The 14,362-nt window shown below is 43.1% G+C and overlaps 1 protein-coding gene across 8 annotated transcripts in view; it reads left to right on the forward strand.

Moving 5' to 3' along the window:
* Positions 1-14,362, forward strand: part of PAK1 (p21 (RAC1) activated kinase 1) — a 79,935-nt gene that overhangs the window by 57,568 nt on the left and 8,005 nt on the right. For all 8 annotated transcript variants that reach the window (XM_051779920.1, XM_051779924.1, XM_051779919.1 and 5 more), the window contains 6 exons: positions 2,646-2,709; positions 3,616-3,664; positions 6,192-6,304; positions 11,485-11,602; positions 12,059-12,158; positions 13,947-14,143. In XM_051779920.1, coding sequence (XP_051635880.1) covers positions 2,646-2,709; positions 3,616-3,664; positions 6,192-6,304; positions 11,485-11,602; positions 12,059-12,158; positions 13,947-14,143 — 641 coding nt within the window. The remainder of the gene's footprint in view (positions 1-2,645; positions 2,710-3,615; positions 3,665-6,191; positions 6,305-11,484; positions 11,603-12,058; positions 12,159-13,946; positions 14,144-14,362) is intronic.

Below are 14,362 nucleotides of genomic sequence, written 5' to 3' on the forward strand. Positions count from 1 at the left end.
ATGTTAGACACAAGGTGTCTAAAGAATGGAGAGAAAATTAATGCATCCCCAGGTTTGCCTTCCACAGTATCATGGTGTAAAATGAGTTGGTTATTTTTAAGTTCCTTAACATTGTGTGGGTGCCCAAATTAGTGGTTTTCTTCTGAGAAAAATGTCATCAAGTCTCTCACTTGTGTCCTCGTGTCTTTAACAATTCCTACCTTCAGTGCAAGCGCTCCTCTGCTGCTTGATGTTTTAGGGTTATGCTGTGGCATATCCAATAGCTGAAACAGCTCTTTCATGCAATTGATTGCTATCCTTAGCCTGGACCAGTTTTTATTAAGAGTAGAGCATTTCTCATTCTTTGAACTATTAATGCTGTATTAATATCCACACCTTGCTTATCAGTTTATATAAGCTATGTTAGCACCTCTATGGCCAGGCTGGTCTCCTTGGTTTGAGGGTATACCCCTAAAGGTCAGTATTTTAGGAAGCAAAGTCTAGTAGCTATATGAAGCAAAATTTAATCTGAAGGTATAAGTTAAAAAAAATTAAAATATTAAAATGGTATCTGAGTACCTCATTCTTCTAAATAAAGCCTAAATTGAATTGATGGCATGTTAACTGGAACTGCTCACTGTTGGAAAACTCACACCTACTGTTTCAGAACAGCAGCTTCACTCACTGAATTAGCAAGATCTTTGTACTGTTAAGGATTCAAACCATTTTTGTGACCAGATACGGCAAGCAGCAACTGTGGCACGAAAAAGTGCTATTCTAATACAAATACACCTGCTTCTGTCATAAAGAGAAATGCAAGTGCTACTCCTAGGATTGTTGGGTAGCAAATGTACCTTCTGACACCTTGCTTGCTTGAGGTGTCAGCTTCTAGATGTGGGCTAGTCAGAAATATATGATGAAGTTTTAGTCTTGTTGCAAGCTTGTTTTTCCACTGAGGGCAGTGGAGCTGTACTTGTGCAGACAAGCAACCTTTTCACGTTTTGGTTTGACATAAAACGTTTTGGTTGAATAAAATTACTAAAATTGGAAAGCAAAAATATATTTACACATACCAAAGGTGCGCTAAAGACATGCAAAGGTTAAAAGGAAGCTGCTAAATCTCCACCTCTCTGCATTAATGCAGCATTGGTGCAAACACTAATGAATCCTCACCTGGCTTTTTGGAAGGTTGGAAGCATCTCCTCTTTTTACATTTAAGAGCATTAAACAGGGCAAAACTGGCAACTGCCTCTGGTCACCACAGCTGTCTGTCTTGTCCTTGCCTTGGGGAAACATTTGGCTATCTCACAGTCTGAACTTGCAGCCTATGTTTGGCTTTGAGGGAAAGTTTATGAACATTTGTCCAGAAATACTGGTCCTCAGGGCAGACAGCAATACTTCTGTAATTGTACAGTGGGTTTTATATAGCCAGATTTCTCTTCCTACCCTCCTCTCCAAACACGGGCCATGTTCCCTTCTTCTGCCTCTGTCTTCCCTAAACCCTCTGGGTTTGGCTACTCTCCAGTGGTGTCCGAAAATAGCCTGCTCTTGCTCTGCTTGCTACTGGATTTCTTGGCTTAATGACCATGAGCAGTTTCTTTGCCAATATACATCTGTTAAGGCTCAGCCTGAGACCCTGTGAAAGCAGCACCATATGTTGGCAGCTTGAGTGACTTGCAAACACCAACTCAGACGCAGCTCTGCATCCTTTGATCCTATTAGCCACCCTGGTGCTGTTAGAGAGGAGACTTGCTCCCAGCTGAGCTCCAGATATTATTGGCTGTGATTTCTTCAGGCTAAAAAGGGTGTGTTTCCTGCCTGCTGTAGGGGAGTTATGATTATCAGTTAAAGTTTGCGGCCCCTCACAGCCCTGTGCTGCAGAAGACCAGGCAAAGTGCTTTTCCCTTTGAGGGATGCAGTAATACACTTTCTTCTGGCTGAACAGCCATGTTAGAGGAGAATGAACTGAGATTGTCCCAGGTTGCTTTCCAAAACCAGAGCGATGCTGGTAACTGCTGCTAAAACCTGTGCTGACTATTGGGTTCCTAGAAGAGCAGCTGAGCATTGCCTAGGCCAGGCCAGGGGAGGTTTGGCTCTGAAGGGTCACTCCACCTTCCCCCCCTGAGTCTTGCAACCCAGTCATTGGGTCAGTCATGGCTATGGCTGTGCCAGTATGAAAACACCATAAATATGTTTTCCTGCTGCAAATTGTCATGGTGTAGGGAAGTCTTTGACTAGTTTTGTAAAAGACTGTTGGCTCCAAGACAATTGAGACCCTGGCCTCCAAATTTAGAGATGTTGCAGTGCAGGGGCATCTTAGATCATCCGATATGTTGAATCTGGGGGTGACTTAAAGCTGTAGGTTTCCAGCAAATAATTGTATTTCCATGTGTGAGGGCTGTGTACCCCCGTCCTGTGCCTAGTGAAGATTAAATGTTCTTAATGTCTGTGTCCCACCATTTCTGAAGGGAAGTTCCTGGAGGGGAATGCTGCAGCTGGTATATGTGTAAATAACTGAGGACTTCCTTGGTGTCTCTCTGTCTCTGGATTTCTGATGAGTGGTTCATGAGGCAGAGCTGGCTGTGGCCATGGAACTGCTCTTACAGTTGGGTCCTATAGTGTACAAAAAAATATTTGAAGAAAATCAGCTTTTTTCTTTTTTTTAGGAAGTATTGTGAGTGTGGGTGATCCAAAAAAGAAGTATACGAATTTTGAGAAGATTGGGCAAGGGTTAGTATATGCTTCTTCTCTGCCCTATACCTTTCTTTTCCATATGCTAAGAAGGAATCACTGTAACTAGGCTAAGTTAGTTTGCTGGAAAAGCTGTTAGTGATACTTCGGAAAGTTTATTTTGTTTGGTTGTTTATTTGTTTTCTTCTTTTTGTTTTTAATTTTGGTTGTTTTGCTGAATTCCACATCCCCCCTAGGTCTTTTCCCTTTCCTGGCAAAGTCTCAGGGACTGGGTTTTTGTGTAATTGTGTTTTAATATAAGAAAATACGTCACTAGAACATCAGGTTGATAAATGCAACTACAAACGGGGAAGGAACTGCAAGACAGTCTTCAAATTACAGATTTGCTTCTGAATCAGCTCTTCTCAAGGCACGTGCTGTGCCCCTCTAAGCAGGGTAGGGGGAAAGTACGGGTTGTAGGAGAGAGGAGTGAGACAAATCAGCGCAAATCACTGGGATCTGCTGTCAGTTCCATGTGCTGAGGCTCAAACTCCCATTTCCCTCACTACAAATGCTACATTTCTTTACTTCAGCTGATCCTATGTGCTCCGTTATCATGTTGGCCATTCTGCAAGCCCAGGTAGTGCAGTCATGCCACTTAAAGTCCACATGCCACTCCCAGTCCTACAAAATGTGCTAAGTTGCTGGTTTAGTAGCAACTGTTTGGATGACCATAGTGACCCTTATTAGGAGCTTTATTCCCCATAAATTTCCTGGTTTCTGCTCCAACAGCAGTCTTGGCTCAGAAATATTTCAGATGATGTTTACCACTGGAATTATTGCATGTAAAAGTGTAAGACTGAGAGCACTTCAGAGAGACAAGTGGGAACAGGCATGTGTTAAGCTCTCACTCTTACTATGAGGCACTAATAAGTGTGGATTTTTTCTTTTCTCTGTTTTGTTTAGAGCCTCGGGTACAGTTTACACGGCAATAGATGTAGCTACAGGACAGGAGGTAAGTGCTGCCAGAATACCACAGCAGTGGATTTTGGATTGTGTCCTGAAAGTTCAAGTTGATGCTACAAAATAAAGACTGTCTTTCAGGGATTCATGTCATCTTATTTTTAATGAGGTCTTTATTTACTTACTAATGAGGCATGGTTGAGTGGTCTGAGCAGAGAACTGGAAAAAATGACTTCCCAAGTTTTGATTCCTGAATCATTTCATATTTATAAAGATTCTTTCTGTGACCGCAGTGGCCAGAAGCAAATGTTTGGACTGGGTAGTTCCTCAGAAGAAGTTTCTCTCTTCATCCCCAAGACTGTTGCCTGTCTCCACGTTAACTCTTTTATATGCCCTCTGCTCTTTTGCTTCCTACACTTATACTAATTGATTTGCATAGAAATAGTTTCTCTCCCACCTGTTGCCCACTTGCTTTCTGCCCTATTATTGTGAGACAAGGGATATCTGTCTCTTTTTTCCCCCCTCACGAATATTGAAAAGTTCCACGCTTATTGACTGCATAATAAACTAATAGTGCTGGTTATGCAGCATCTGTGGAAACCCTTATTGCTAGATGCAGGATTTTTTAAAAGATGTAAGCGTATGGATTATTCCAAATATATTTATGGAAGTCTTCAACAATATCTGTCTACTTTGCGTTTGTACAATGTCAGAGTTATCCACCAGTAAATTTCATAAATGTGCTTTTTGCTGAAACTCCTTCACCCCCTTTTTCAGTTCCTGAAGAATTGATACTGTCTAATTGCAGCCTCTGAGGAAGGGATGATGTATTTATTTTGAAACAATGACGAATTTTATAGGAGGAACTCCTTTGATGGTTTTCTCCTTTCTTTATGGACCCCTTTGGCGACTCCCGTGTGAAAATTTGAACTGTTATATTACAACAGACTTTTAAATCATTCCCGTTACACTAGTGTGATCAGACCCTGGATTTTTAAATCTGCATTTGGGATTGCTGTAACCTTGTCATGCTGTTGATCTGTTCCTTTCTGCGAAATCCACTGAACTCAGGAACTCATAGAATGGCACACATTTTGGAAACACTGGACAGAAAATCCTTTATTTTGCACTATACAGGAACCTTGGGCAGCTTCCAAGCTAAAGAACACTGAAGATTTTCACTGATGATGCCTATGTAGTGTAACTCCAGCTGTTTATTTTGTATCCTAATGTATGTGACAGATAATGAAAATGCCCCCCTATGCACTTGGACTGTGTGTCTGTCTCTGAGCAAGAGTGAGGAAGTACAAGAACCTCTCTGAAGCTTCCTCAGTATTTGACTGGGGTTTCTTTATCTGCATAAAATGCCTTCCCTCGCTTCTTCATCTTTCATTCTCCTTTCTGGTCTTGCACAAAAGAGCAGCGGGGGGTTTTTGGTTTTGTCTTCTTTAACTAATGTTTGGCAGCCCTTGTGAATACTGTGGAAAACCAGCATGATGTCTGTCTGCTCCTGCCTTTTCATGTATTGGGATTTTTCTATAGTCTCCCCTGCTACACTATCAAAATGCTAATTGTATCCACCTATATTGGCACTCTTGGCTTGTTTCTTTTAATCCTCATTTTTTGTGAGTTACTGGAGTTACTGGCTCCCATCCATTCACCAAGGCCTCTTTCTCTGGAAGTAGCTGTTCTGTAAAGGCATAATTGCATTTCCTTCCCTTTGCCTAGATATTGTACCAGAGACAGTCGAGTTCATACATCTATGAAGTATTTCTGCCTCCAGCTGTGCTGAGTAGGCTTACTGATTTAAAGGCTTGTCTGAAGGCCAGGTGCTCTCACGAGGTACTGGTAGTGTGGAAACTTGAATACAAGAGTTGAAAACATGTTCTAACTTCCCTGCTCTCTGCATATATACATGAAGAGCAGATATCCTGAAGCAGGCAGAAAGCTACTAAACCAAAGGGCTACAACTGACAAATCCATCCCTATTGCCCTTCAGTTATGACTGGAGATACAGCTGACTCCAATTCACTTATTTTCAGTCTTTTATCTAAACACTGGTACTTCTCTCACTCAGGTCTTACTGTGAAAAAAGAAATAGAATTACTACCTTGAAGTACTAAACTTAGGCTGTGTTATTTACCTGCCCTACTGGAGATTTCTAGAAGCAGAAATTTGCAGGAGGGCAGAAAAAAAACATGAAAAAAACCCCAGAAACATCCAATTCAAAATAATAAGAATCCTTTAAGAAATAAAAAAGTTTTGACAGTCCGTACCAGAGTAAGTGGATCTCTTTCCTTGTTACCAAGAAGTTGTAGATGGAGATGGCTGTCTAACTGTGACATGAAGGTCCAATATGAAAATGGTAATTTCCCTTGTCCTTTTTGGCATGAAGTATCATCCAGCACGTGTGGAAATGGACTGGCTGCAGGAACTTGCAGAGTTACTAAATGGCTGAGCATCCCATGATGAAAAAGTGTTTTCCTCCTTCACACAAATGTGGGACTAAATTGACTGGTACTGGCACGTTTCTGGGGAACTCCTGTAATAACACATTACTTGGTGTCTCTTCACTGCAGGTTGCAATCAAACAGATGAATTTGCAGCAGCAACCCAAAAAAGAACTGATTATTAATGAAATCCTTGTGATGAGGGAAAACAAAAACTCCAACATTGTCAACTACTTGGACAGGTATGTCAGCATTTAAAGGGTTCACGAAGGGACTCGGGAGAACACTTTCTTGTCGGTGTCCTAAGTGTTCCAGGCTCAGCTTAATGCAAGGTATAGGACAACCTTGCATTGATTAATGCACACATGTGGCTTTGTGGGGATGTGGGTGTCTTGGTTGTCTCTCTCCATAACTAGGAGAAACAGGAATTTGAATTGGTATTAATGGGGTGTCTAGGCTCACTTTAGAGATGCTAGTAGCAAGGTACTAGCAGTATCCTGTCAGGACTCCATTTTCCAGCTCTCTCCCTTGACAAAATTTGACACAGTAAACTGTTTCCTTCCTGCTCCTAGAGGAGAAACAGAAGTAGTTTGAATCATGTTATTTGTATTTGTTTTCCTCTTCTTCTTCTTTCCTCTTGCACTGAGCAATGCTGACTGCTGGGAGCGGGGCAGACTGGTTATCTTGTCCCTGTGACTGTCCATGGAGGTTTTTGTACAGTACCATAACAACAATGAAGGTGAATGACGTGACACATAACATGAGGTCTGGGGACACCTCAATGTGGCCTTTCAGTACTTAAAGGGGGCTTTTAAAAAGGAGGGAGAGTGACTTTTTATGCAGGCAGATCGTGACAGGACAAAGGGGAACAGTTTTAAACTAAAAGAGGGTAGATTCAAATTAGGTATAAGGAAGAAATTCCTTACTGTAAGGGTGGTGAGGCACTGGAACAGGTTGCCCAGAGAAGTTGTGGCTGTCCCATCCCTGGAAGTGTTCAAGGCCAGATTGGATGGGGCTTTGAGCAACTTGGTCTAGCAGAAAATATCCCTGCCTATGGCAGGGGAAGTTGGAACAAGCTGATCTTTAGAGTCCCTTTGAACCCAAACCATTCTGTGATTTTATGATACTGAAAGCTCAACAGGCAAAGGCATTGCATGGTGACTGAATTTACCATCAACAAAACACTGATGCATTGTGTCAAGTCTATGTCATTCACATTATAAAGATATAGCTAGACCTGTTAGAGCTGCAGTAAGACTTCCAGTCTGGTACACTCAGCATCTGAATGTAGCAGTTTTAATGAACTGCAGGTTTGGCTTATTGTAGGATAAAAAGTGCCTAGATAGATTGAGGTGCAGAATTTAATCTTGGCAGTTGGGGTGTTTTTGAAGGTACAATGGAGAGATGTCACCTAGAATCTCTTTTGGAAATCTGAGAGACTATTTACACACTTGTTTGCTCTGCATGTATATCAACAGCTAATGAACTGGTTTTTTAATGGATTTCTTTAGCAGGCTTTTAATGTCTGAGCCAAAAAAAGTACTACTTATAAACTGCAACATCAGTAGAATTGCTGAATTTTCATGGTGCTATGTGTCCTATGCATAGCTGTAAAGAACTACTTTGTTGAAAGGACAGGAAGTCTGCTCCTGAAATTTTGTGAAAGAGGTGTGTGTGCAGGGAAGTGATGCTGGGCAGACACCCTTTTCTTACAAAGAGCAGAAGAATGTTACCAGTGTACAATGAAACAAGTGGTAAAGAAGAGTTAAGAATTGCATCTAGGCTGAAACTGTTATTTTCTCCTGGCCGATTAGAGGCTTTGTTTCAAGAAAACTGCTTGGGAGGCAGGCATCACTGTGTATATGCCTTGTCTAGCCAGTGCATTGCTGCTGCAGGATAGCTGCACATCCTGCTGTCTTGTTCAAACTTCCAGCAACAAAAGCTGCTGCTTCTGTCCTCCACTTTCACTAATCTTTTTCAGAGGGATTAGCTTTTGTTGAGTGCTGCACATGGACAGAACAGCAACTGGGATGAACATGGGAGTTCTTGCATCTATTATACTATTTCAGCTTTCTAACTGCAGGATACTGTACAGGATACTGTAGCTGGGGAGCTGTGTCACTTCTGCCTGGCCTAATGTGCCTGTTTGCTTCTCAAGTGCTGAATTAAGCTAATATTTGGACGCCACTTGCTGGCTTCTGCCTATTCCTGTCACTGAGGAAGTATGAGGAAGGATGTGCTCACCACTGAGACCTGGTTTCTCTTTTGTAGTTCTGTTACAGTGCCTCCCCTTCTGAGTCCCTAATGGGAGCTGCAAGATAGTCATGGGCATAAACCAGCTCTCTCACTTCTCTTTTGCCTCAGCTCCTGCCCTTGTGCAAGTGTTTCCTGTGCTTTGTCCTCTCTTACCTGCATGGCCTACTTGCTTGTGGTTAAGACAGTTTTTCTGCTGCAGTGTAAGTGGCCAGTGTTGCACACAGGTGTGCTGTGGCATTTAACCTAGAGCCATAGCCTAATTCAGCTGTACTTCAGAGCTGAATTTAGAATCGTCTGGTTCTGAAGACAGTGACACTAGTCTTCAGTGCAGACAAGCAGCCGCTTGTGCTGAATTACCTGCTGGAGGTGCCAGTTTCTTTCTACTCTGTGAAAGAAGCCCTCAGAGGCTTGCTTCTAAACTTAGGCGTATAAACACAGGCATCAGATGCCCCGTGTTAGGGAAAGCAAACTCCCGCCCTTTGGTTTCTTTCAGAAGAACTCTCCTTAACTTAATAAACCCCATAAATAAGTGGTAGCCACTGTTACCCTCACCCCAACCCCAGAATGAAATAGGGATGGATGGTCAGTGAATAAAGCTGAAGACGTAAGACAGTCATGCTACAAGAAAACATTGTTTTCTTTCCAGGCTACCGTGATGTTTGCATGTTGGAGGCATGTTACTGGTGCAAAGATTTGAAATTAATGAACTTGTTCTTCTGGGCAAAACCATATTTCATAAATTTTATCAGTAAAAAGGGACTAAGACTGACTGGTGCATACTTGTGATATGAAGGGCTTGGTACTCCTAGGGTATCTAAGTGGAAGCTGAGGAATACCTTTCAGGATCAGATATTACCTGCTCTTTCAGATGGCTGAAGAGAAAGTGTAGATAGTCTCCTTCTTCCTCAAAGACTTTCACCAGGTTTTTTTTACTGCCAGCCTTGTTTTGGAAGGTGACTGTGAGTGACAAGGTGTGACACCGTGCTATGCCTGATGTCACATGCTGAGCAGCATGTAGGTGTACAGACTTCCTGGTGGTGTCTCCAGAACTACTGAGAGAGTGGGTTTGAGTCATGACTACAGTGGGCAGCTCAATGACTAAAACTGGCAAGGGAGTGGAAAGATCCATGAGACGGTACCACCGAGTCCCCTGAAATGACATTTTTTTGGTGGCAGCTGGCAGGGAACCACCATTAATTCTACCTCTCTGCGTGTTATGTCAAATCCATCAAATTATTGAGTTGCCAGGGTGTTGGCACATGCCCGTGGCTGCTCATGGCACAGCTTTGGTTCACAGTGTGGTTCTTGGCTTGCTCCATCCCTTTTGGCTGCAGAGAGGTAGGTACCAGCTTGCTCCCAGCGTGTGGAACCTGAGATTGTCACGCAGGAGTGATGGAGCCCATTTTGCCCCCATCCTTACAATCAAGTAGATTAGGGCTGCAGAGGGTGCTGTTGGCAATGAAGGGAAGTGTTGAGATGTCTGGAGTGGCCGATTTGTTGAGAGAGTGCTGATATAATCTGGAGAGAGCCTGGTTTGGCAGAAGTTAGGAAGAAATAGCAATAGCATAGGGGCAGGAAGGAAGGGTGTGGATGGAGCAGCTTTCAGAGCCCAACAGAAGGTAAATGACCCACAGAGATAGCAGGAGTGCTTCGGAAAGTAGTTCTGCTGCTCCTCTCTCACTCAGATGGGCTGCTGTGCAGGTGGTGCTGCTTTTTCTGGGGTCTGTAATGCCAGGGAAAAAAATTCCAGTGCATTAGCTTCTGTTCCATAGTGGAGTTGGAGACCTGTCTGCTCTGGGAGCATAGCCCTTTGCCCTTGGGCATTGTATCCTGAAAGAAACTCCAGACTGTACCTCCCTACATAGTCTTCAGCATCACCAAACCAAGATACTCTCTTTGTCTCTGATATTCAAAGCTCTCTGTAACTGTAACAGTGCTGTCATCCAGGGGTAGCTCAGACCACAATTATTTTTTGGAGGATTTTTTCATCAGCTTAGGTGTTGTCAGTGTGTCCTTTGGTGGTCAAGCCCACCGCTTGCTCACTCCGGTGCTGTCTCACTCACCTCTGTCTTTTACTTTCCTTGCCAAGTTGGGCTTAACTTATTTCTCCTTCAGTGTTGCTTTCCACCTAATTGTTCCCTAGAACCTATCCAGGTTTTTACATTTGGCTCCTAGCAAATTCACTCTTCAGTAAGATCAGGTTTTTTAGGGCAAAGCAAATGTATCCTTGATGAACTCTAATGCCAGCTAAAGCTTTTAATTAGATTCTCTGCCCTCTCACTTGACTCATCTGTCCACTCACTTGAAAAATGAGAGGATAGACTGAGAAGGTCTGTTTTCAAACTGATGATTCCTTCCTTCAGGAATGTGTCATCCTGATGTATCTGTCATGGAAGTTTGTGTTGATGTTCTTCCAGATGAACCCAAAAAGGCAGAAATGGTTAGTGGTTTGGGTTTGGGCTTTTTGTCTTCAGAATTGATGTTTCATCCAGTTCTCCTTTTCTTCTGAAATTTTTAGACAAAATCACAAACTAGTTTGGTAGCACTAAAAAGATTGACGTGATTTTCAAATGCATAATGCTTAAAAAAGAAGTGTTCTTTCATGGTTGTTTGTGGGCAGCCATCCTTTGTGTCACCCAGGATTGTCTCTGTGCCTAGGCAAAGAAGGAAGTTGCTTAGGACAGCAGGATGCCACAAGTAGTGAAGCAGCCCCCAGCCACCTCTTCCAATGCAAGAGCCCTCAAAAACCATGCTGTGTGCCAAATGTCCGGGCTGCATGTTTGGACCCCATCCTTGACTACGAGCTCTTATCTTTCTCTCCCAGCAGCAGCAGGAGTTGTAAGGTCAGGTCTCCATCTTAGTCTGTGTCCTTTCTATGGCAGAAAAATTCAGCCTTGCTTTTATGGACAGGAAGCTTGTAGCCAGCTCTCCCATTACATCTCTCCTCAACTTCTGCACTCACCCTTTACTCTGGTCATTCAGATTGTGATTGGATCCTCCCACGTACAGAAAGTACCACAAACACCTGGTTCCCCCAATACTGTTAAATGTGACTCCTGGTTTCTCTGCACTTGGAGGACAGCTTTGAAACCATGTGCATTCTGGCCAGGTAAATGGTGACATGCTCATACGTGCTGATTTTTAAAATCTAGTTTTGGTTCTTCAGTTACCTTGTAGGAGAAGAGCTCTGGGTGGTCATGGAGTATTTGGCAGGAGGCTCCCTAACAGATGTTGTGACAGAGACCTGCATGGACGAGGGACAAATCGCAGCTGTGTGCCGGGAGGTAAAGCAAGACTTGCACTCGGAGGGAGCTGTGGTTGGGAATGGGACACAGGCTTTGTATGATCTGTCACTAACTCCATGGGAATAGGTGTCTCCAACTTCTGTAAGGCAACAGTTGTTCTTTCAGAGGATGGATTTCACCTGCAAGGTTGCAGCTTAGGATTCTAATGCAAGCCTTATGTTTCACCCTAGAGGGAGGACTAGAGTGGGAAATGGGGTTGGAATCCTCCTGAATACGTCTGTTCTTCAGGTCTTTAGGGAGTAACTTGTCTTCCTAGGACGTGCTGATCCCAGTGGGGTATCTCTATAGTCCTGCACATACTGAATATATGAAAGGTCCTAAGACACGACGCCCTTACTACTGAAAATGCATGTTGTTTGAGTCCTTTAGTTGTCTAATTGTGACTGGTGAATAATTTCATGCACAGTAAAAATATCTCAAATATTTTTTTTTCAGTGTCTCCAAGCTCTGGAATTCCTACATTCAAACCAAGTTATTCACAGGGACATCAAGAGTGACAACATCCTGCTGGGAATGGATGGCTCTGTCAAACTAAGTATGCAGGGAACATTACTGATGATGACTTGAGTTATCAGTCTGGGCCAGTTATCTGGTCTGGGCCAGGCATTTTAGGGAGATAGGTGTTTGAGTGGTGATGAACAGGCTGTAGAAATGCTCCTGGAGATATTTTTGTGGCATTGGTTTTAATGTAGATTGGCAAGCATGAGTCTTTGTGAACTGATACCAGACTTGAAGTGAGGCTTGAATTTCATTTAGTTTTGGGCCATCTGTTTATGTTAACTAAAATAACAGTATTTTTATGCTACTCCAGTCTAGAAAGCTGGATTGGAAGGTGTAGTGCCAGAAGTCTTTATTTGTGGACAGTCTCTTCAGTCTGGAAAATACTACAGGTACTTGGGGCTCAGGGGAAGTGGAGGAGAATTGAAAACCATGTAACTTGAAATAATTTAATTTTACAATGTCAACCCAGACTGGACTTTAAATGTTGTTTCCTCCATGTGGTATCACCATCAATGAAGACCTTGAGGCTGTTCTGCCCCCTGGCTACTGAGGTAGCTGTTGTGCTTGTCTCTGCCCATGCACAGAGAAGTCTGGAAACTAGTCAGTTATCATCTTCACCTATAGCTTTAAGAGAATTGTGCTCCTTTTCTCTTCCTCTCTGTTCTGTTGGCTGGCACCCAGCAGGCATAAATAAATCTATTTTTGTAGGCAGTGGCAGCAGATATGACTCAAAATTCACACAGTGCAGATATGCTGAGTAAAAAGGTGGGGGTTTTTTTGCACATAATTGCTTTTAGACTAAAGCTGCACTTTGATACAGTCAGGTCTATGGAGTGTTAGCGATGAATAGCTGATGGGGGGCCAAAGTGCTCTGTTCTTATGGAATAACTTCTTTGAGCATAGTATGCAGGTACCAGACTGGAGTTTAAAGTTAAAGAAGTCCCTGTGGATATGATGCAGTAACCTTCTGGATCTGAGCTGCTTACTGGCTGTGCTGGAAATTTGCCCTGTTTATGAACCATATGTCCTTTCCTGGTATTTACCCTTGATGAAAACTCAGCTAGGAATCAGTTTAATTTTCATCATTCTGCCTAAAATTAGACCTGTGATGCTGTAGGAGGTCACGTTGGGCAGTGCATCTTGCTGTGTTGATTCTGCTGGGCTCACAAGAACAGAATGAGTTTTTTCTTTTGGTAAGTCAAATACAAATAAGATACAGGACCCAGCAATCTTTGTGTGAAGGCTCTCCCTCTTTGTCTCTATTCAAAGAAAATAATCAATATAAATTTAGATACTTTAAATTTATTCTAAACGCTCATTGCTCTGTAAAGCAAATGCTGTTTGAAGGATGATATATCTACTGGGGAACTAATATCTCTTGGGCTGAAAATACCATCAAAGAATACAGTGTGTGGGTTGGGAAGTGTATCTGGATCAGACCGTGCATTAAATTCTATTTTCACATACCCAGGGATGGTCTTTAGACCATATATGACACTGTGTATTACAGCTGCAGGATGCTGCAACACAGTTGAGTGTCTCAATATCTGTACATGGGTATTTACCGATCCCTATCTTTCACACAGTCGAGTCAGCAGCTCTATGATGCTCATGGCCTCAGAGAGTCAGGTTTAGAAACTTAGCTCTAAACACCGTGCTCTGTGTTAGCCACAAACCCACCCCTCCTTTCACAGCAGCAACACCCCAGACAGCACAGCAAGGTAAAGTGTACTGCAGCTCTGATATCTCTAAGGGTTGTTTTTGGAGAAGTTTGTTGATTTGTGTCTGTTTCTTCCCCCTCCACCCCATTTTAATTTTCCAGCTGACTTTGGCTTCTGTGCTCAAATCACTCCTGAGCAGAGCAAGCGCAGCACCATGGTGGGGACCCCGTACTGGATGGCACCTGAAGTGGTGACGCGGAAGGCGTATGGGCCCAAAGTGGATATCTGGTCGCTGGGGATAATGGCCATCGAGATGATTGAAGGAGAGCCCCCCTACCTCAATGAGAACCCCCTGAGAGTAAGCAAGTACCTTTTGTCATCAGGTCTTTGCTAAGCCTGCTGCTCATGTGACTCCTCCGGTGTGATTTCAACACCTGCAGGCCCATCTAATTCAAACTGTTCTATGATTCTGTGGTCTGCTTAGATGTCATGGTGAGAAGACTGAGATAGTTAAAGCCATAGTTTGCTCTGGATAGCAGAGGTGTGTGTGCTTCCTGCACAGACTCTTTGGTCAGCT

This window comes from Manacus candei, unplaced genomic scaffold (genome assembly GCF_025592945.1).
Source record: "Manacus candei isolate 608988 ecotype Guabito, Panama unplaced genomic scaffold, ASM2559294v1 h1tg000014l, whole genome shotgun sequence".
NCBI classification, from domain to species: domain Eukaryota; kingdom Metazoa; phylum Chordata; class Aves; order Passeriformes; family Pipridae; genus Manacus; species Manacus candei.